General features: G+C 47.1%; 1 protein-coding gene across 4 annotated transcripts in view; it reads left to right on the forward strand.

Moving 5' to 3' along the window:
* Positions 1 to 20,198, forward strand: part of FRMD4B (FERM domain containing 4B) — a 125,813-nt gene that overhangs the window by 63,588 nt on the left and 42,027 nt on the right. For all 4 annotated transcript variants that reach the window (XM_072934924.1, XM_041718750.2, XM_002193048.6 and 1 more), the window contains exons 2-5: positions 3,869 to 3,934; positions 4,609 to 4,703; positions 6,182 to 6,274; positions 9,452 to 9,536. In XM_072934924.1, the coding sequence (XP_072791025.1) occupies positions 3,869 to 3,934; positions 4,609 to 4,703; positions 6,182 to 6,274; positions 9,452 to 9,536 (339 nt within the window). The remainder of the gene's footprint in view (positions 1 to 3,868; positions 3,935 to 4,608; positions 4,704 to 6,181; positions 6,275 to 9,451; positions 9,537 to 20,198) is intronic.

The following is a 20,198-nucleotide window of genomic DNA, read 5'->3' on the forward strand; positions in this document are numbered from 1 at the left end:
TTCTTTTACTGGATAATAGCTCAAATATTAGCAGGCTTTTAAAAAGAACTGCTAATATGACCAATTTGGGGGCATGTTGCAAAAATTGTTCATTTGTACAGACAATGCCAAATCAATGAGAATAAGGTGAAAACAGATGTGTGTGTGTATAAATATCTCAAGACTGTTCACCCCAGCTCTTGACTGAGGCAGACAGCTGTGCTCATCTCGTGATGGATTGGTCCACCACACAGAAAATCAATTATATTGTTCAGATTAGCAGGGCATCCTGAATTAAAGATGAAAGAAAACATATCAGCAAGGGCTCCAGGGCTTTGGGTCTTTGAGGAGCCTGGTGCCCTGGGATTTGGGACACAGCAAAGTCCCTTCCCACAGCCTGAGGAAACAGACCTGCAAGCGAATGTGCTGTGGGGAATAAATCAAATAAATCACACCAGTGTCACTGGGGGAATTAAAAAGAAGTCCTTTGCTCTGGCTCCAGGAGTTCAGAGTCTCCAGTTGCTGAGCTGGAGGCACCTTTCCCTGGCCAAAATCCATTGATGAAAGCGATGGAAGCCTCTTTATGAAGCTCTACACCTTTTCTCCGTGCAAGAGAATGGGGCCAGGTTATTGGTGACTGTGACTGTGCTGTGCCACAGGCATGTCACTCCTGGGGATTGACACTCCAAAGCTTATGAGATGAGCTTGCAGCTGCAATAGCTTCCAAAGCTTTTGGTTCTGCCTCCTGTACAGTAAAGGGCTGTGAAATGTGAGTGCTGCCCTGTGCCTCGGAGCCCTGTCTGCACAGGATGTGAGAATTGTCTCCTGGAGATCGCCTCTCTGGTGGGCGACATTCCTGATGTAGGATGGGCTTGTGCTTCCCTGTGGTAGTAATTTGGAGTGATTTTCATCTGATTGCAAGAACAGGGTTGAGCCAAGTGATGTGCTCTCTGCCCCATCAGGAATGGGGTGGGGATACTTGGAGTGAGCTCCTGCCCAGCTGCAGGAACCAGGGTGCTGGGGCTGAAGTTTGGGTGTGCAGGAGGAGGAGAAGGGCTCGGACTGTCCAGGCTTTGTTTTGGGATTGGAGCCTACAGATGCAAAGCTAATGGTCACACCAGCAGATCTGTGTTCCTTGAGCAAGCTGTGGTGCCACACAGTGAGTATCCCTGTGTCTCATCCTGGCTGGAGAAGGTGTCTTAGCAGGAATGGAGCCCTCAGGTGTTCAGGAATGGGATGGGGGGTTGCAGAAGGGTGCAAGCAGCTCTTCTTGGAGCTACAGCCACAGGCATTTCATGGCTCTGGACATTGCTGTCCTGTGGCTTTGTCCATGGGATGAAGTGTTCTGGGATGACACCAGCCTGGGATGCAGGTGGGGCTGCCAGGTTTGTCACGGCAAAGGCATTTCCCAGTGCTTTGTCACTGGGCACCTTGGCATCTTCTGCAACTTTCTGATTGAGCTTTCCACCACTCTGGGAAGTGGATGTGGGACTTCTGAGGAAAGATTCCTGGTGTCTCATGTTTTAAATGCTGTTTGTGTCTATATTTGTAAATGAGACTTCTAAGCTGTTTCCTTATGTTGTTTCATCAATAAAATCAGGGATAATTATATCTTACCTATCTTGAGGGCTGTTAGGAGTTTTATTTATTTTTAAGGTGCTTAGCAGTTACCTTGGATAGCTGAATTGAAGCACAGATGATGCTTGGTATTTCTTTTATGTTTTAATCCTTCCAGATACCTTTCTTTCTCCTCAGCACAAGGCTTTGTGGATGTGTTTGCTCTAACAGAAACCTTTTTTTACTTAACAACAGACAACCGAGGCAATTAAAACAGTCAGAAGTGATTGATGTGATTTCACTGGGTGAAAGCTAAAGCAGCTCACAATTAAATGATGGCAACCCTCGTGATATCTCAGAGCAACAGATGGGGAATGATTTAAAAACACTATTGGATCCGACACTTCGCAGCATGGGCAGATTGGAAACAGTGTGTCAGAGCCAGAAATGTGCTCCACCTTGAAGGGTGCGCTGATGAAATGATTAATTGATGCTAATGGGCAACTTAGTTATGAGCCTGCCATGGCAGCCCTTCAGCTCTTAGGAACAAATGGACCTGGGAATGGATCATAATGGGTTTGAGGGCTGTGGGTGCTGCGCTTGGGCAGCAGAGAAATCTCCAGGAGCGTGCCCCAAGCTGGAGCTGGGGTGTGCAGCTCTGCTTCCAGAACCCGAGGGATGAATTGCTGGAGGTGGTACCTTGCTGGGAGTGCAGGGCTGGGGGGATGATGCTCTGCAGGGTGCAGCACCGAGGGATGCAGCTGTGAGAGCGCTGCTGCCTCCGGGGCGCAGCAGCCTTGTGCTCTGAGCTGCTGCACGCCCCGTGTGTCGCTGCTCATCCGGCACTTCTGCACAAATTCATGTTCCTAGCAGTAAGACAGAGAAAGGAAGGGATTTCTATCCCCTAGACTCACTCTGCCAACGCTCCTTGTGTCTGCCCTGCTGTTTTGGTGGGTGGTGATGCTGGGGCGCAGATGCTGCAGCCCAGTTTTCCAGGATGCTTCGGGGAGTTGTGCCTGCAGAGGCTCATCTCTGACCTGCTTGCAGAGCTCCTCAGGAGGGCACTCCCTGTCGGTTTTTGGTCAAAATGAGTTCAATCAGTTGGGATGATGGAGCTTTGTTGATTTGGGCTGGGGGCAGAAGGGCTGGCTGGTGACACAGGGGCTGTGTCTCGGCTGCGAGGTACTGCAAGCACATAGAAATTGTGTTTATTTTCAAGTCTCTGCAAGGCCTGGGTGTGCAGCGTGCACAGGGGCAGGAGGTGATGAGAGGGACTGATGGCTCTACAGCTCAGCACTGTCCTTGTCCCTCTCCCTGCGGAGCCAGAGGGATGTGAAAGGGGAAACCATTGCGTGTTACTGTTTAATCCCTCTGGCAGACCCTGTCTAAGCAAACCACCCCCGGCCTCTGCTCACAGCTCACAATTTATAGTCAGCTGGAAGCTTGTGCTGTCAGGAAAATTAGTTGCTTTGAGTCTGGGAGAACAAATAGAAAAGCCAGGTTTCCTTCACCAGCTCTCACCCAGAGAGTGTTGCAAAGCTGGTCCTCACTAGAGCTGCTGAAAGGCCCAGAATTAGAACAGATATTAAATAATGTAAAAGCTTTCATTGAAATGTATTAGATTTCAAAGGGCAGATACTAAAAGGGCATAATGGGCAGCTATTTCTGAGTTGCTCGCCTCCTAAAGAGGGGAAGAGACTTAGTTTGCAGGAGATAAATGTGACATGAAAGAAGTAGCTCAGATATAGCATCAGAGGTGGCAAAGCTCATCCCATTCTTAGTGATTTATTTCAAGCACCTTCTTGATGTGTGCAGCTCCTATGTAAGAATCCCATGGAGGTGATGACTTTTCATAGCTGCCCAAGTGAAAATGTTACTGTGCTGGTGGAGATTCCATCTGTTCTAGACACAGGTCAATGGACCAGATCTGGGCTGACCCATCTGCAGGGAGGGTTGGATGGATCTGGGTTTCCTGGGTCCCCTGATCATCTCCTCCTCACCAGAGCAAAAATCCAAGGCTGTGGCACTGGCCAGGCTGGTTCATCCTCACATTTAATTCTCACAGCATTTATGTTTTTTTTTTTTTAATCTGATCCTGAGTGCTGCTAAGCACCCTTAATTCCAGTTTGGAGTTGACAGGAACTGCGAGTGCTGAGGCAGCTCCCCAGATGGAGTCCTTGGAGAAGGACTCTCAGCTCTGGTACAGAGTCAATCTCCTTATCCATCCAAATCAGAGATTTGCTTCACACTGCCCTTGTCCCCAAGCCTCACGTGCTCTGGTGCAAGCCAGGAATGCTGTCCTTCCTGACCGGCTGTGCTGCTGTCTTTGCAGATGACCGAGGGCCGGCACTGCCAGGTGCATCTCCTCGATGACAGGAACTTGGAGCTGCTGGTTCAGGTACAGACCTCGCTCTTTTGGGGACTGGCAGCAGTGCCAGATTTCTCTGTTTGTTTTCTTTTGGGGGCTGAAGTGAGTTAGTTATGCTAGAAAAACTCACAGGAGTGGAACAGGCATGCTGAGGCAACGTGTGCTTCTCCTGACACCTGGATTAGCTGAAGGATTTCCCCATGCATCGTGGGCAAAATATCTGCCATCAGTTCTGTATTCACTTTTTGCTTTCACCAAAAGGATATTAAACACACCCCTTGTGGTGGTTTTTTTTTTTTTTTTTTGTCATTTAGATGGGAAGAAAACTCTGTGGTTTTGAGGATGTTTTTTTCCCATAACAGAACTCAAAGCATGAGATCCTCCACTACAAAATATTTTCTTAATTGGAAAATCCTTCCTGCTCAAAGTGCAGGAAAGCCTGGGATGCTGTCTTCTCCCCCAGAAAGCAGCACTCAGTCTGTGCCCTTCAGCTTAATGTCATAGGTTAAGCCCAGAATTGCTCCACACATCCCACACAGGTCCATTGAGACACCCTGAGTCTGATATGCCACTTCTGTATTCAGTTGTACGACAGGGTTTTAGCATGGCCATGTGTACTTAAATGTCAGTATTTGCATAGAAAAATTTTATTTTTTATTAAAAGCCTGGACTGAAATGAATAAAATTATTTTTTCTTTCAATAGCCCAAACTTTTGTCTCGGGAGTTACTGGATCTGGTGGCCTCACACTTCAACCTGAAAGAAAAGGAATATTTTGGGATAACATTTATCGATGACACGTGAGTGTGTTTATTTAGTTTAAACAGCTGTGTCATTATTGCAATGTAAAATCTTATCTCTGATACCGTGGCAGCTTGGCATGATAGAAAAATGACTTTTTCTTTCGAAGAAAGAGTTTCCTACCTTTTTCTTGTGCTGCTTGGCTGGGGAGAGGGGAAGGCACAAAATAGAAAATATTTGGAAAATATCTTCTGGGCACAAACCAGAGAATCCTTGTAAAATATTTTCCTGATGAGTTCACATTTCATATTTGTCTCACACAGTGAAAAAACCGATTCAGTGATAATTTCCTATGTGAACACCCTCAGCTTTCCTCCTCTGTGCTTTTAGTAGCAACAGAAAGGTTTTGCATTTATTTCCAAAATGAATTGCTCCCATTGCTTTGCACCTGAATCTTAAATATATTATTGAGCCTTTTAACCCCAAATTTCCCAGGCAGAGTGAGCTGTGAGGTTAGTCCTGCCCAGGAAGCACTTTCCTCTCTCTGAGCCTGGTGTGATGCTCTGCCCAGGCTCTGTTCCATGGCATTAACTCACAGTCAGCTGGGTTAATTAATTGCCATGGCTCATCTCTCAGCAGGGCAGTGAAATGCTTCCCCACATCTGCTGGCTGCAGGGCCAGTGTCTCCAGAGGAGTTACCTGCAGCTGCCCCAAAAAGCTGGAGCAGAGGTGCTTAGGGCAGTGGGGACGTGGAGCTGTGCACTGATACAGCCCCTAAATAAACCTCGTGTCTAGTGGGAATATTCCTGCTGCTCTCCATTGCCACGTTTTATGCAGCCCTGGATGGAAACCTCCACCTACAAATCCCATCAGAGCCGTGTTTGGGGCCACCCTGCTGAGGCACCTGCCACCTGCAGGAGCAGGACTGGCCCTGGGGACACCCTGGAGTTGATGGAGCTGATGGGAGCTGCTCCCCCTGGGGCCCTGACCCCAGCACTGGGTTATATTTACCCGCCACTCACATCTTGGGCTATCCCTGGAATATTTTTGCCACATCCTTGTCCTTTCACTTGCTGGAAAATACTTTCCCCCAGCTCTTCTGTAAATCCCTTGAGGATACTGTTTGTACTTGGTTTATTTTTTTCCCCCAGAAGAGCTGCCATGAAATTCCTCTGGATGTTTTTGGTGGCTGGCACTGAGTCACGGTGAGGTTTAAAGTGCTGCCAGGGGATTATCTGAAAGCTGTTGGCTTCCCCAGAAACTCCAGTGGGATTCCAGGGCCTGCCTTGGTGTATGCACAGGGCTGGGTGATGGAGGGAGTGTGTGGCCTCTGGAGGGCACCCATGGCTCAGCCTTGCAGGGGTAAGGGTTGGGATAGGTAAAAAAAAGGAAGACATTTGATGAGATGTTTGCCTGCCTTGGAGCTGAGTCTTGAACTTTTTAAAGTAACACTTGGAGTAAACAGGGGCACTGAAAAGAACTAATTTCTATATTTTCCATCCCAGTTTTTAACCTTCTCCCCAACCTGTTTCCATAGAGGTCAGAGTGTCTGGCTGCAGCTGGATCACCGTGTCCTGGACCATGACTTGCCCAAGAAGCCAGGGCCAGCAACTTTGTACTTTGCTGTTAGGTGAGTAATTGTTTCCACCAAGCAAACATTACCACTTGGGTTTATTTATCACCAGAGGGTTTTGTTTAAAGGAACTGATTACAGATTTGATAAAGGAAATAAATATCAAAGCAATGTGTTATTTTTAGAAGGAGATTAGACCCTGGCTAAGTGCTGCTCTCTTTTGTATTTAACTATGAAATAAAGTAGGTTGGAACCTACTACTAGGACATTATTCCTAGGGTGGGTTTGGGGTTTTTTTTTGTTTAAAACCTCGTATTTTAAATATCTTCTTTGCCCGACTTATCTTTGAGTGTGCTAAATTGCAATACAGTTTATTCAAACAATTTCCCTTACTTTTTTCCTTCTGTTTACTTAAGAGCTGTCTGTACTTTAAAGGGATTGCTGATGGCTGTTTTGCTCACAGCTTAACCACTCCCCAGGAAAGAATAAAATCCCTGGCAAAATGGTGATTTTGGCCGATATAATTGCATTACTTTAGAGCTGTTGCTGGCAAAGCTCTGCTGGTTAAGGGCCTGAAAAAAACCCACATCCTACGAAACAGAGCTGCGCTGGCAGAAAAGATCAAGCATCGTATTCTTAATATTGTTGGAGTTTTTGTTTTCCTTGCAGCCTGTGAGGGAACGTGAGAGCAGGCTGACCTCATTTGCTTTTCAGATCTGGGTAAATTTATTCCTGGTGTGCTTAATTATCTGAAGCACTTCCAAGGCAGAGGCTCTTGTGTAGCTGGGTCAGTTGGCACTGGTGCCTCCCCATGTCCCCCGCTGGTCACCAGGGGAATGGGACAAACAAGTGGCACTTTGTTCTGGCTGAATACGTGCTGGTGTGTCATGGTGTCCAGAGCTCCTCTTCCACACTTAGCAGAAAGAAAAAGCTCCATTTATAAAGGGGTGATGGGCCCTTCGCTGTATTTACACTGTTTGATCAAGATCTGGGAGGCCAAAACCTATGGCTGCCCAAGAAAGCTGTGAAAGCAATCCTATAACTTGAGCATTCTTTTGGTTGGAATTTATGCTGTTTGCTCATGGTGTTCATTTTGGCCCTCTCTGTTGCAAGATGGTCCTCAACAGGACAGGGTGTGCAGAGACTTGGGCAGGAGTTAGTGTGTGAGGAGTGGGCTTGGAAAGATCAACTTTCAGAGGGAATTTTAAGCCTGATGACTGTGGGGTCATGAGATCCAAAACAGGTAACCAAGGAGGTGGGCAGTGAGATGCAGAGCAGGAGGAGGGAGATACAGAAGTAATTAGCACTATAGAAACGGCCTGATCCATAGAAAATAGATATTCCAGCAGAAAAGCCACTTCAAAACCTGCAGTTTCCAGTTGCGTAAATGGAAATGGAGGAATCTCCAGATTGCTGGTTTTTCTTCATCTCTTCTCATTCCTGAGCTTTTGCTGTTCAATAAGGAAACATCTGATAATCCTTTGAGATTTTAATTATCGCCAGCTGGCATAAACTCAATCCAGTCACAGAGGTTTTTTGGATGGTACACTCAGCTGAAGGGCTCTGTGATGCAGACTGAGGACTTTCACAAATATCATTTTCGTTTCAAGAATGCTGACAGCATTGGAAGTTGAAGCAGAATGTGCACTTCATGGTGTTCCCAAATGTGCCTGCCATGCCCTGAACATCCTTATCTCTGTGGTTCGGTGTTCCCCATCTGTACTGGGGTGGTAAGAAGGTACAGCTTGTACCACAGAGGAAATAGAGAACAGAGCTGGGACTGGGGCAGTGCCCCCCGGTGCCCTCACCCTAAATCCATAAATCCTACAGCTTCCTGCTTTCCACCAGGAGTGACTGGGAGCTGCCTCTCCTCAGAACCAGAACTGTCCTGATTCTGAGGGTAAGTCAGCCACACCTGACCCTGGCTGAAAGAAACTGGAAGTGCAAATGAAGTCATTAGCTGAGGAATATCACTGCAAGGTGCAGTGAAGGCTTTAGCAGGCTGAGGAAGGTCCACTCTGGGAAGGGCTGGTCTGGCAGCAGGTTGGAAAAGGATGAAGAGTGTGGGTCCTGCTCTCTGCTCTGCATTTCTAAAGCTAAACACTCGAGGTATTTAAAGTAAAATTTAGGAAAGCTGTTGGGGGAAAAAATATCAGGTGAGATCAAGACAAGGTGGAAATACCTGTGGCTCGTAAAGTTGATGGGGAAAGGTGAGTCATGGAAATGTATAACAGCTTTTCAAATGTCTGGGGCAGGCTGCTGGGCTGCCCCCTGGACAGGCTGCATGCCTGAGAAATGGGTGAATTATCTGCAGAGGCGTTCTGGAGAGTGCTTTGAAATTAATTTGATGGAACACACTGTAGGAATGTGAAATATTAAAGCAATTACTATTTAATATATCACTTTTCTGAAGTCACAGCATAAACACTGCAAACATTCCTAACACGTGTGGCAGGTCCCAGCTTTACTGCTCCCTGCCACGTGCTCTGTGCTGCTGCTGGGGACTTGTTCAGATGTCCTACAAACCCTCCATGCCAAGATGATCACCAGTGAAAAGTCAGGGGATGGAGCTTGAGGCTCTCAGGAGACTCAAGAGCAGCATGGGAGAGATTTTTCTGGTTCTGACTGCCCTGTGTGGGTCATCCAGCCCTCCCTCTGTGAGGACAGGACATTGGGAAGCCCTGGGTGATCTGAGGCACTGGTGGTCCAGGTCGTGGCTTGGCTGTAAAAGAGTTGTGTCTCCTGTCTAGCATTTAGTGGGAGCATCTGGACCTGGAGCAAAGTTAAGGGTTTTTACTAACATTTCTGCTCTCCTGGAAGGAAAATAACATTTTACTAACATTTCTGCCAGCACCCCCTGTCCTCCAGCACAGTGTTGGACTGGCTTCCCCACCTGCAACACATTTGGAGTGGCTTTTTCCACTGCTGTGACTTTACCTGCAGTGGAGGGATGGGCTTCACTCCTGTAGCATTCGGGGGTTTTATCTCATTTGAAAAGTCATCAGATATCCAGGATCTATTGAACGAGGAGTCCCTGTTCCCTCTGTGCTGTCAGGCTGTGATTTCTGCTTGTTCCCTACTAAAAGGCAGGAAATTAAGTGCAGTAGCTCATAGTTCCTCTGTGGTATTTTATTGCTAGAGAACAAAACACCGAGGAAATAAAATTACTTGGGAGGAAGATGAAACCTATTCAAGAGAATAACTCATTTTTTTGGTTCTTTTTTTAATTTTCAGGTTCTACATTGAAAGCATTTCCTTTCTCAAGGACAAAACTACAGTGGAGCTGTTTTTTCTGAATGCCAAGTCCTGTGTACACCAGGTAAGACTTGGAGCTCCTCATGCATCTTTCTTCTATTGCTCCTTTGCCATATACTCAGTCCTGAGAACTTGACAGGAGCTGTGTTTGCTTTTTAGAACTAATTGAAGTATTAAACACTCTGCATAGCAAACACTCAATGCAAGTGTCTCTTTACTGACTTTGACTCAAACTTGTCTTAAGAAGAAAAGGCCTCTGAGAGGAAGGTCCTGTGGTGTGGGTTTGGTCCCTAATTCCTTTACCTCCTGCCTTAATTCAGTGAGACAGTCAAGTAACAGTAAATAGTAATAACAAATCCTATAAAGTAGCAATCTGTATTTACTTGCTGGCTGAAAAGCTTCCACTGTTTTCTTAAAATATTCAGATTGGTAAAATACAGGTTTTTAAAAGGCACATCAGGATGTGGTAATCAAAACCTTAAAGAATAAGGTTGATTTGCTGCAGGTACATCTTGGTCTGGAGTAAGAGTGGTGTGACAGCCAACTTTGCCATGCCCCTACACACAGCTGCAGTTCAGTGAACTTTACTCTGATGTTTCTGAGATTTTCCAGTTAATGTCAAACTCTGGTGCCTTTTGTTTTCACTCATTGTTCCAGTCTGAGAGGGTCACTTGGTTCTTACAGCCTTTCCTTGGGAAAAAAAATCCTGTATCACTGCCTGGTGGTGGAGCTCGGTGTGGCCAGCCAAAGCTTTCACCTTTAATATGCTTCAGATTTTGGAGGATTCTTGCTTAGGATCCAGTGTTCATTGTTTTATGAAAGCATATAGAAACCTGGAAGTGGTTGATGGCAGAGCTGTGACTGATTTGTACAGGAATTGCTTTCTGGAAGAGTGAGTGAAGGAAATTGGTGCATTTTTACAACATGCTCAAGTTTGAAAGATGCTCAAAGAACTTGAGGCCTCACTGGTTATGGTTATTAGAAAGCAAGTCTCCATTTGACATATCTGCCAGTTAAAATGAAGGGTCTTGGCAGCTTGTAACCATCCTTAAATTGCTCCTTAATTGGAGCAGTTTAACAGTACAAATGATTTTAGAATTGGAAAATGGGTCTGGTTTTGGATGGAATGTGGAAAATGCCACTGCTATTGAAACAAATCCTACCCAATATTAACACATTTGGGTGCCAGTATATGTATTTATGTCTGTTTATAAAGCATATCGGAAAGAAAAGAAGAGAAGCATAAAAAAAGAAGTTTGAAGGCAGGCTGGCTCTTTTTTTTTCCCCTATGGCCTGCAAGGTGTTTGCTCTAATTGTAGCAACCCAAAGAGTGGCATCCCTGTTCCTGCAAGCAGAACTGCCAGAGGCAGGGAGTTTCTGTTGTGTCCAGTTTCTGTGGGCAGCAGAGGGATGAGGATGAGGAGCATCACTTCCTCCTGGGAGAAGGAGCTCTGGGCATCTCCAGGTGATTCAGCAGCCAGGGAGAGCTGGGGAGGCTTGGCTCTGCCTGCAGCCCTCTCTGTGCTGGCAGTTTCACAGCCCAGCTCAAGCCTGTGGCTCCTTCAGCAGGAGCCAGTTCATCGACTCTCAAGTAGCTTTTAACCTTCCAAATAACTGTTGTAAAAATATTCTGTTCTACGTGACAAGCCTCGGGTCAGTCTCTAGTTTCAAGTAGTCCTGAAGGGCACGTGGGGCCATCCTAAACCCCTGGGATGGGGACAGGAGGATGCACAAAGGCCCCTCAGATGTGCTCCCACAGCCTGTCCTCTCCCCTGGTGCTGCTGGCTCCTTTGTGGGGCAGGGAAGGAGCCAGGTGATGTCTGCCTAGGAGCATCCCCAGCTCCACGAGGCAAGTGGCTGATGCCCACTGATGACAGCCAGGAATGTTCCCTGGTGTTTCTCAGTCATTAATGCAGCTCCAGGAGGTTAGACCTGCCTCAACTTGGCTTTTTGGTTTTGATTTTTTTTTTTTTCCCTCTCATTCCGTTCCTTTCCTTGCTGTATTCTTGGAGTGAGGGAGCCTCAGTGTGTCAAAAAGCAGGAGCCCACACCCAGCCCATGTGCTCAGGAGAGCTCCCCAGTGCACAGGCAGTGCCAGAGCATGCCCTGCCAGGGCAATATCCTAACCTGGATCTCTGTGTGAAGCCTCTGCTCTGTGTGGGCCAGGAATGTGGTTTGGGATAGATGCTGCAATCCCTGGGGTGTGCTAAGGCCTGTGTGGATAAGATTGCTTAAAAGTCACCCATGGTTTTTTGCTTTCACAAAGGTGTTTCCAAAGTTTTCACTGTAGCTTTTCCCCATAGGGGAAACCCAAATCCAGGGTGGTGCAAATGCCTGATGCTTGAGTGCTCTTGTGACATTCCTGACACTGGCATGTGTTGACAGCACAGCACTGTGTGGGTACCTGTGCTCCCTTGGCTTCTGTCTTTAGAGGACAGTGATGTTTTTCTGAGCAGAGAGGAGAGGGTGATGCTGCCCTGCATGTGCCATGGGCATGGCAGTGCTCCTGCTGGCACAGGGGACACACCAGGAGAGCCAGACAAAGGCTTGGGCAAGCACAGCCAGCACAGTGGCAAAGCTCTGTGCCAGCCCTTCCCGTGGAAGGGATTTATCCTTGGCTTACAAGGTGCAGAGGCTGCATCAGAAATGTATTTACAGTATTCTTTGAGATATTTGTGTGTGAAATCCTGTAAGTGGCTGTGTCTAATCAAAGAGAATGGAATCCCCCTAAGAAAGTCCAGCACCTCTGGGGTCAGGCTGGAGCTGCTGGGCAGTGTGTGCTGGCCATCTTGTACCAGATGAATAAAAATCTAGGGTAAATACTATAGCATGTTACTATATTCTTGGTTACATAATATATTACAAAATAGGATTATGAGTAATCAAAAAAGAAATCAAAACTTGTGTGACAGCTCTGAAAAGGGTGAAGGCTTGCTTGGTGTTCTCCAGTGCATGATTCTCTTCCTCACCTTTCAACCCCGCATTGCTTCCTGCAAATCTCTCTGCTCCTTTCTGCAAATCAGGTACTGCTTCACCCTGCCAGGACTTGGAGGAATCCGGGGCTTGTGCATTTTTCAATCTCTGTAGACATTTTGGCAAGGAAGGGACAAGATAGACAATAGAATCTCAGCTGCCAAAAATATATTTCTTTCTACTCCCCACCCACTCCCCCACCTCTGTGCTCTTGTGTACACTCAAAGCTCCTTTGTGCCTCTGGGACCTTTGCTGGCACGTGCCAGGTTCGTGCATCCTCTGGGACCTGTTCTCTGTGTGGTCTCCTCTGCCTGTGAGCACCTGGGGGAGACCCCTTTTGCCTGAAACAAAAGGGCTGAGACTTCATTTTTACTTTTGTGAAGCCTTTGCATGTGAACAGAACACAAGATGTGCTGTTGCACTTGCAGAGCGCCCGGTGCCCCCTCACTGCACAAACCCTGGCATCCAGCTGAGGCAGCAAATGCTGCCAGAGCTCTCACCCTGCCCTCCTGTCATGTCAAGCTGCCCATTTTCCCCCTGCTCTGGTGCTGCAGTCCCCAGGCCCTTCAGTGCTGTGTGGTCCCAGCAGCTGCCTGGCTCCTGCTCTGCAGCATCCACACTCTTGGAGCTTAGGGAAGTCACATCCATTGCCAGGAACAGCTTGGACCACCGAGCAGGAGGTGGGACTGGTGATAATTATATATCCAGGACTCTGGAAGTGCATTGCAGTGACTTGCTTAAAAACTCGTTTATGCACGTGTATTTTGGGAGAATGCAAAGGCTGGAGTTGCTTTGTGTACATCTGAGCTCTTGTTTCTTACGTGCCTCTCTTTTCCAAAGCTTTGAGTATCGCTGACTGAGAAACTTCAGCGGTGACAGCTTCAGTTTAAAAACCTTCTCTCCCATCATTGGCTCCAAGAAACTGGGTTAAGATTTATAGCTGTCTGAAACCTACTGTAGAGCTGGAATTTAGGAGAGTGGCAGCCTGGTGCAGTGGTTACCTGGAATGGATGTGTTTGCACAGGGAGCTCTGTAACGTGCTCAGTGTGTTATTGCACAGCCCATGACCATAGCTGAGATACTTTCAGGGAGGTGGGTCAGAACTGGTCACGCACATGCTGATGATAAATTTGGAAAGATAAATTAGTCTTTTCTTCTTTTGAAACAGCCAAGTTTGGAAAAATAACACCCTACTTGGCTAACAAAGCACTGTCAAGTTTATTATGCATTAGGGCTAACCTCCATAAAGCTCTGCAGCCATACAGTTGAGTCTTTGCCAGGCCTTAAAATATGTTCTGTAAACGAAGATCTTGGTCAAGCTGGCTGTGTTCCTCATTTCCTCTGTATCTCTGGGTGTTGGGGGGTTTATTTAAGTTCCCCTTTGTTTCAAGGACTTGTAAGAGTTGTTTTTAAAAAAGAAAAAAAAGGGAAAAGTTAAAGGAAATGTAAGTTTTCAGAGGAGTCTGTGATAGCTCCATGAACAGCAAAGCTTGTGAGCACTTGGCAGCCTGAAGACCAGTGCTTACCAAGAAGAGCTGTTGAAACAGACCCCTGGTGTGAGCATAAAGTCTGGCTGGTTCCCAGCTCATGGGGAGCAAAGTGGTCATATATCAGAGAGCTCTCGAAAGTTTTATAATGGATATTTCCTAATTCTCCCCCACCTCAAGGGAGAGGGGAACGTTCCCTTGTAGCCTTGTAACACAGTCTGATCCTAGCCAAGGCTATTAAATACCCTCTGTCCATTGTCTGAGTTGGCTGTTCTGCTCCCAAAGACAGCAGATGTAAAGCCCAGGTTGAGGTTCAGCAGGATGTAAAGGGTGATGGTGCCCCAGGGACCTGTGAGGCTCTTGGGGAGGTGCAGGTTGTGTCCCAGCTGGGCTGGCCCATTGCTTAGGAAGATTCAGTTGATTTGCAGCCAGAGTTCTGTTCCTCACATCTCTGGATGTAGTCACCTCCTCCTGGGACTAACGACTGGGTTAATTGCCATGAAGAGTCCTGCACCTTTGATGTCCTGGCCACAGAGCAAAGATGCTGTGACAGCTTAGCCAGTTCTGTTGTTGTGTGTGTTGATATCTCACCGTGATGTTGGGGTAGGAAAGCAAAAGGCTGTGATTATATGTTAATGATAATGACACTTGCTAGGTACCCTGGCTTGCAAACTAGGGAAGTCTTTATGCCTTTCCCCATTCTTTGCTTTTACTTTTGTATTAATGAGAAAAAAAGCAGCAGTAAATATGTTCCTGCTGCACTGTGCAGGCGCGTCCTGGAGTAGCTGCTCCTGTCCCTGAAGTTTCATCTAAGTGAAACTTGGCTGAGGCACAAAAGGCAAAGGGAAATGGATGAGAGTGGCTGGCAGAGACAGCAAAATAATGAGTGTAACAGGGAAACCTGAAGCTGTCCCTTACCGCGAGGCACTAACAGCTTTTATTTTTGAGCTGGGCTGGCCTAAGCCCCTGAGGTGGGAAGCAGCAGGTCTGGCCAGAGAAGTGCTGTGTTGGCCTCTGCACATGCACTGAGCTGTGTTTGGTCTCAGGCTGTGCTCCCTTGTGCTTGGTGTGAAGGGCTGGGGGGTTCCATGCATGGAATGGAAGACATCATAGACTATCTAAATGTTGTGAAGCAGCTGTGAGGCTTTCTGAGCCACCCAGGCTGCAGGGCCCCGTGGGAGAAATGCAGCACAAGTGGAAATCTCAAGTGCTCCTCTGAGGAAGGTCAGGAGGAGCAGACTGCCATTTGCTCCTATAGCAGCTCGTATTCTGCTGCTTTTGTGCTTTGCTTTACCTCCCTGAGCTGCTGGAGGCAGACACTTGCTCTGTTGTGCTTTTTCCAGCTTGGAGTCTCTGTCCTTGGGAATTAAGTCCCATTTCGGATGCTCAGCAAAGCTTGGGGCAGCTGATGCAGAAGGGAGTGGGATGGAGCCTCCAGTGTGTTGCAGGGCAGTGTGAGCAGCAGGTGACACCACCAGGCTCAGACCTAGGTGTGAGTGCTGGTAATTGGGACAGGCAGTTGGAAGCGGGAGGTTCTCCATGCGCTGCCAGTGTTTGTCTGTGCAGTAATTAATTCCCAGCACAGCCACCCCGGCAGGGCGAGTGACAGCATCTGCCTGACCTAGTTCCTCCTGCACAGCTTGGGTGGTGTAACAGGTTGTGGCCAACACCCACTGCCCTCTCCAGCCTGTCAAAAAAAAAGAAAAGCCTTAAACACTGAAAAGCTGCTAAGCTTTCTGCACTGCTGGGATGTGCCAGCCCACCTCTCTGGCTGCCAGGACACACAGCAGGGATGCTGCATCCCTGCTGGGAAGTCACCTCAGTGCTGGGTGAGGGCACAGGGGAGCTGGCACTGCTTTGTTCACTTGTGCTGGGTCCACACCCAGATAATTGCCTGCCTGCCTTGGTTTGAACGTCTTGGAGACGTTTGGGACCTTTCTTTCCCTCCGACTAATTGCACCCTTCTTTCAGATTTTTTTAAAATCACCTTTCGGTAATCACTGGTAATTATATTCAGTCTTGTGGCTGTCTCAAGGCTATTCAATCATAGCGTGTGTGTTTTGGGGAGTGTCTTTGGCTAATACAAATTTTGAAGGAATTCATTTGAGGGAACAAGCATGTTGGTATCTCAGCTCTCAAATCTGCAGGTGAAATGATTTTGTTGTCAGCCTTTAACCTCTGGAGGTTACATGTGGTTTGAACAAACCATGTCCGCTTTCACTTCTTGCTCTGGCTCTAAAGAGTTAAACATGACAGTTCCTATGTGTGCTTATTTTTTAAAATCTGCTTTAATCTGAGTTTACAGCCTAAAGATTTGCTTAACACAGTTAATGCTCATCTGACTATCATCACTCTTGATCTGAGTTTTCATCAGGATTTCAGACATGTATATCTATGGCAGTAAATTCTAGTGTTGTTGCTGTGTCTAATGAGGGTTCACTCCTCTATTCATGACCAAGCTTGTGATTTTTATCACATTTTATGTCTGTGCAGCAAGACTTGAGCTCCTATCTGAACTGGGGGCTAAATTCTGCCCGTGGGCACAGAAGGTTGAGTTGGTCTTAACCAGATGCTGAGATAGTGACTTACTCCTCCTGCTCTACAGTAATTGCCAACCAGTTTGGATACCTGCTGCAGCCTTTTATTACTCTGATGTTTATCAGGATGACAAAAGCCACCACCTGAATCCACTGGACCGAGTTCAATGTTTAGATAAGCCACTGGTCTTCTGGCTGAATCTATCTCTGGTTAAAATGATGGACCCCTTGCAAACTCTGAAAAATATCAGTTTCATCCCTTCCCTGGAGCTGCAGTCACCAATCTGTTTAAACTAATTTACATCTCAAATGGAGAAGATTCAGATTCCATTATCTGAATGACATACATCTACTTAACCTCATGCTGGTGACCTTGTTCCCACTTGGGAGAAATCTAGGAAAACCTTCTACCTTCATCTTCAACAAGTGGCTGTGGGAGCACTGGCTGCCCTGCTCTCAGGGTCTCCCACTTGCTCACTGAAGTCTCTGCTTGAATTACCCTGGCAATGGCAGGCAATGCAAATTAATCTTCTTACAGTCATTTTCCTCATCTATTTTTGAAATCTGACCTTGCTGATAAAGCAATACTAAGACAGAAACCCCCATCTGCTAACCTCCAGGCTAAAGGATTATTATAAAATCAAAATACTGCCTGAGTGAGTGGGAAGAGTCACGGTCCTGCACTCCAGAATGACACATATCACTGTCTGGATTTGTGTCAAGCCAAGGGCTGTTCAAACTCCATGACAGCCCAGGGCAGAGCTGGATTACATTACAGCAATGGCCAATTGGTGAGCCAGATGGCAAATAATGTTATATTATGATGAAAAAGTACTTCCAGGCTCAGAGGGAATTGTCCAAGACACTGTCACTTGGAGAGCATTAGTCTGTCAAATACAGGCTGAGCTGGGCTTTGGCATCCTTTGCTTCAAATCCTTGCCCTGCTACTTAGCTACTGCAGGACTTCAGGGCAGTCCCTTCACTTCCCTGCACCTTTTTTTTTTTTTCTGTGATTTTTAGTCCCTTTAAAGGGTGGGTTGTTCTTCAGGTCGGTTGTTTTTTTCATTTTTTCTTCTGAGCCTTGCTTAGAGTGGCTCCAGTCTCCTGGCACTGTTACTGTGTGGTGACAGGGGACAATAACTAAGGCTGGTCCACCCTGTTCTGAGGTTTGCAGCAGCTGGGGAGACATGATGGCAGCTCTGCTCCTGGGGTGATCTGTTTGTCCCCTTTGCTTGGTCAAGACATCTGGAACATCTTCAAGAGGTCAAGTTGGGGAGGACTCTCTTCACTCTACAGCTTCTAAGCAAACTGAGGGCCCTGGCACAGCAAATGCCTCACTCTGAAAGCAAAGTGAAACTTCCTCACCTGGAGAAGCCAGTCCCCCTTCATGCTCTCTCTGGTCTCCTAAAACCCTAAATGAAGTGGTTTGTGGGATCACTGTTAACACTTGTGGCCATGCCATAGCAACCAATAAAAGTGACCAGAGTTTCTTAAGGCCAGCATCTAGGAAAAAGCAAATAAATGCAGAAGAGCAGTCTTGTAATTACTATTGCTAATTAGTTAATGTCTGTGAGGTGCTTTGAAGATGAAAAGTGAGGAGGTGCTTGGTTTTTAAGTCCCAAACACCCCTGTAAGGCCAGCAGAAGCTCTTGCTGTGGGTCAGCAGAGACTCTGCTTCAGCAGTTCATGAAGTGCTGCTGAGCTTATCTGGGAGCCAGCAATAAATCGAGAGGGCTTTGGAGAGTTAAATCTCCTTGGGTTTCTTGTAGGCTTAAAAGGCAATGAGCCCCATCTAGCTGACTCTGCCTTGGGGCAGGGCACTGCTCTGGGTGAGCTTTTAAGGCCCCTTCTGTCCCTGTTTTCCCTGATTTTGTGATCCAGGGACAGCTTTGCTGAGGCAGATCTCACCTTTCCTGCTGAGCTGAGGTTCCCTGTGGTGGCATTTTCCCATATCTGAGTTCTTTGTCTGCTGCTGAAGGACACCACGGTGCTGGGGTGACCTATCTCCTGTAATCCTCTCACCACCACAGCTGGCATCAGAGGTTGCTTGGGCAGACGCAATTTAAGCTTTCAAAAAGCCAGCTCAGATGTGCATGACAAAGACTAACCTGATACAGACCTGGAAGTAACAAAGTGCCTTAAAATTCCACCTATGTGAAGAGCTTCTGGGCTGCAATCTTGCCTCTTTTCTTAAGCACCAACATGAAAGAGATCTGAAGGAAGGATGCACTTCAAGCTCTTTTTTTTTTTCTCTTAACTTGTGATGCACCCCTCCTCTTCTAATAAAATATGTCTGGGAATGCTTTGGGGGCTACTCCTGCATAGCTGGTGCCACACCTGTTGGGAAGGGGAAATTCCTCTTGGTCTGCCTGTCAGGGAAGCCTGGGGGAGTGCTGCTGCTGGAATGTTTTATTGACAAAGCTGGCAAAAACACTTCCTTTCCATGAAAATTGAATTATTTGTTTGTTCAACTTTTGAATTTAGTCTCTGTGGGCCAGACCTGCAGCTGTGGTAAATTAGCTCAGCTCCAGATGTGCCCTAATATATTTTGAGATGTCATTTCCCTGTATCTGTATGTAATTCTGTAGATTATGCTGCTGCCCTGATTTTGGCATTATTTCAGCTTTCGGTCTGCTTTGTCTCCTCATTCAGCCAACAGATCCTGGGGACTAAAGATGTGTTGGGATCTCAGTGACATGAGGCAGGCATCTTGTCCACTATCTGCATTTGCAGAAGGTCAATAAGAAAAATCTGTGTTCCTGGGCTGCTCCATAGTTTTGTGCTTTGCCCACTGTTTGCAGGATGCAGGAGGAGTAAAAGAGTGCAATTGTCAGTGCATCTCCTTTACTCTTCCAGTGTCACTGCTGGTCCCAGAGTAGAACCAAGGCCAGGGGTTTTCCTGGTAGGAAACTAACCTGGAAAGTTTGTACTTAAGCTTGTAAGCAGGAGAAAGAAAAAGGATCCTCATGTAGTTTTGATGCTTTGGCACCTGTGGAGTTTCTGAATATGCAGTGCTGTTAAAACAGGGCTGGTTTTGGGGTGTGCTCAAGGCACGGGAGATTTTCAGGGTCCGTGCAGTTTTTCTGAACATTGCTCTAGAGCTCCAGTGGAGTTGGAAGAAATGAAAGCTGTAGGATGCAGACTGAGCAGGACAAGGGACTCAGTTGTGCTGTCCTTGTGATTAATCAGTAAGGCTGGTTTAGCATCAGGGGGCTGTGTGATGACACAATGACAACAAACAAGGAATGGCCCTAAAACTGTAAGCAGTAAAACTCTTTACAGAGAGTAATTCCTTGGCACTCTCTTGGCTGGGACAGATGGATAGATGCACCCAAGCCCAGCTTCTGTGCTCTCCAGAGCAGCTGGGAAATAACCTTTTCTTGTAGATGATGTCAGGGGTTTGTATCTTGTCAAATACTTCTACTTGTGGAGCTGATAGGTGCTCGTGGGTGCCACAAACCATATGCCTGCCATGCCCTGTCCCTGCAAGCGCTGAATGCCAGGGGATGGAGTAACCTGGTCCGGTGGAAGGTGTTCCTGCCCAGGGCAGGTGGCTCGGGGTCGAGATGCTTGTTAAGGTCCCAACCAGTCTGTGATTCCATCCCAAACTAGTCTCTGATCCTGTGCCCTGAAGGAGGGGGGTGGGTGTGCTTCCAGCCATTAAAATCCCTTGGCTGCTGCACGGCCAAGGCTGGGGCAGGCTGCGGGGCCGCGTCCCGGTGAGCTGGG

This window comes from Taeniopygia guttata, chromosome 12 (assembly GCF_048771995.1).
Source record: "Taeniopygia guttata chromosome 12, bTaeGut7.mat, whole genome shotgun sequence".
Lineage (NCBI taxonomy): Eukaryota > Metazoa > Chordata > Aves > Passeriformes > Estrildidae > Taeniopygia > Taeniopygia guttata.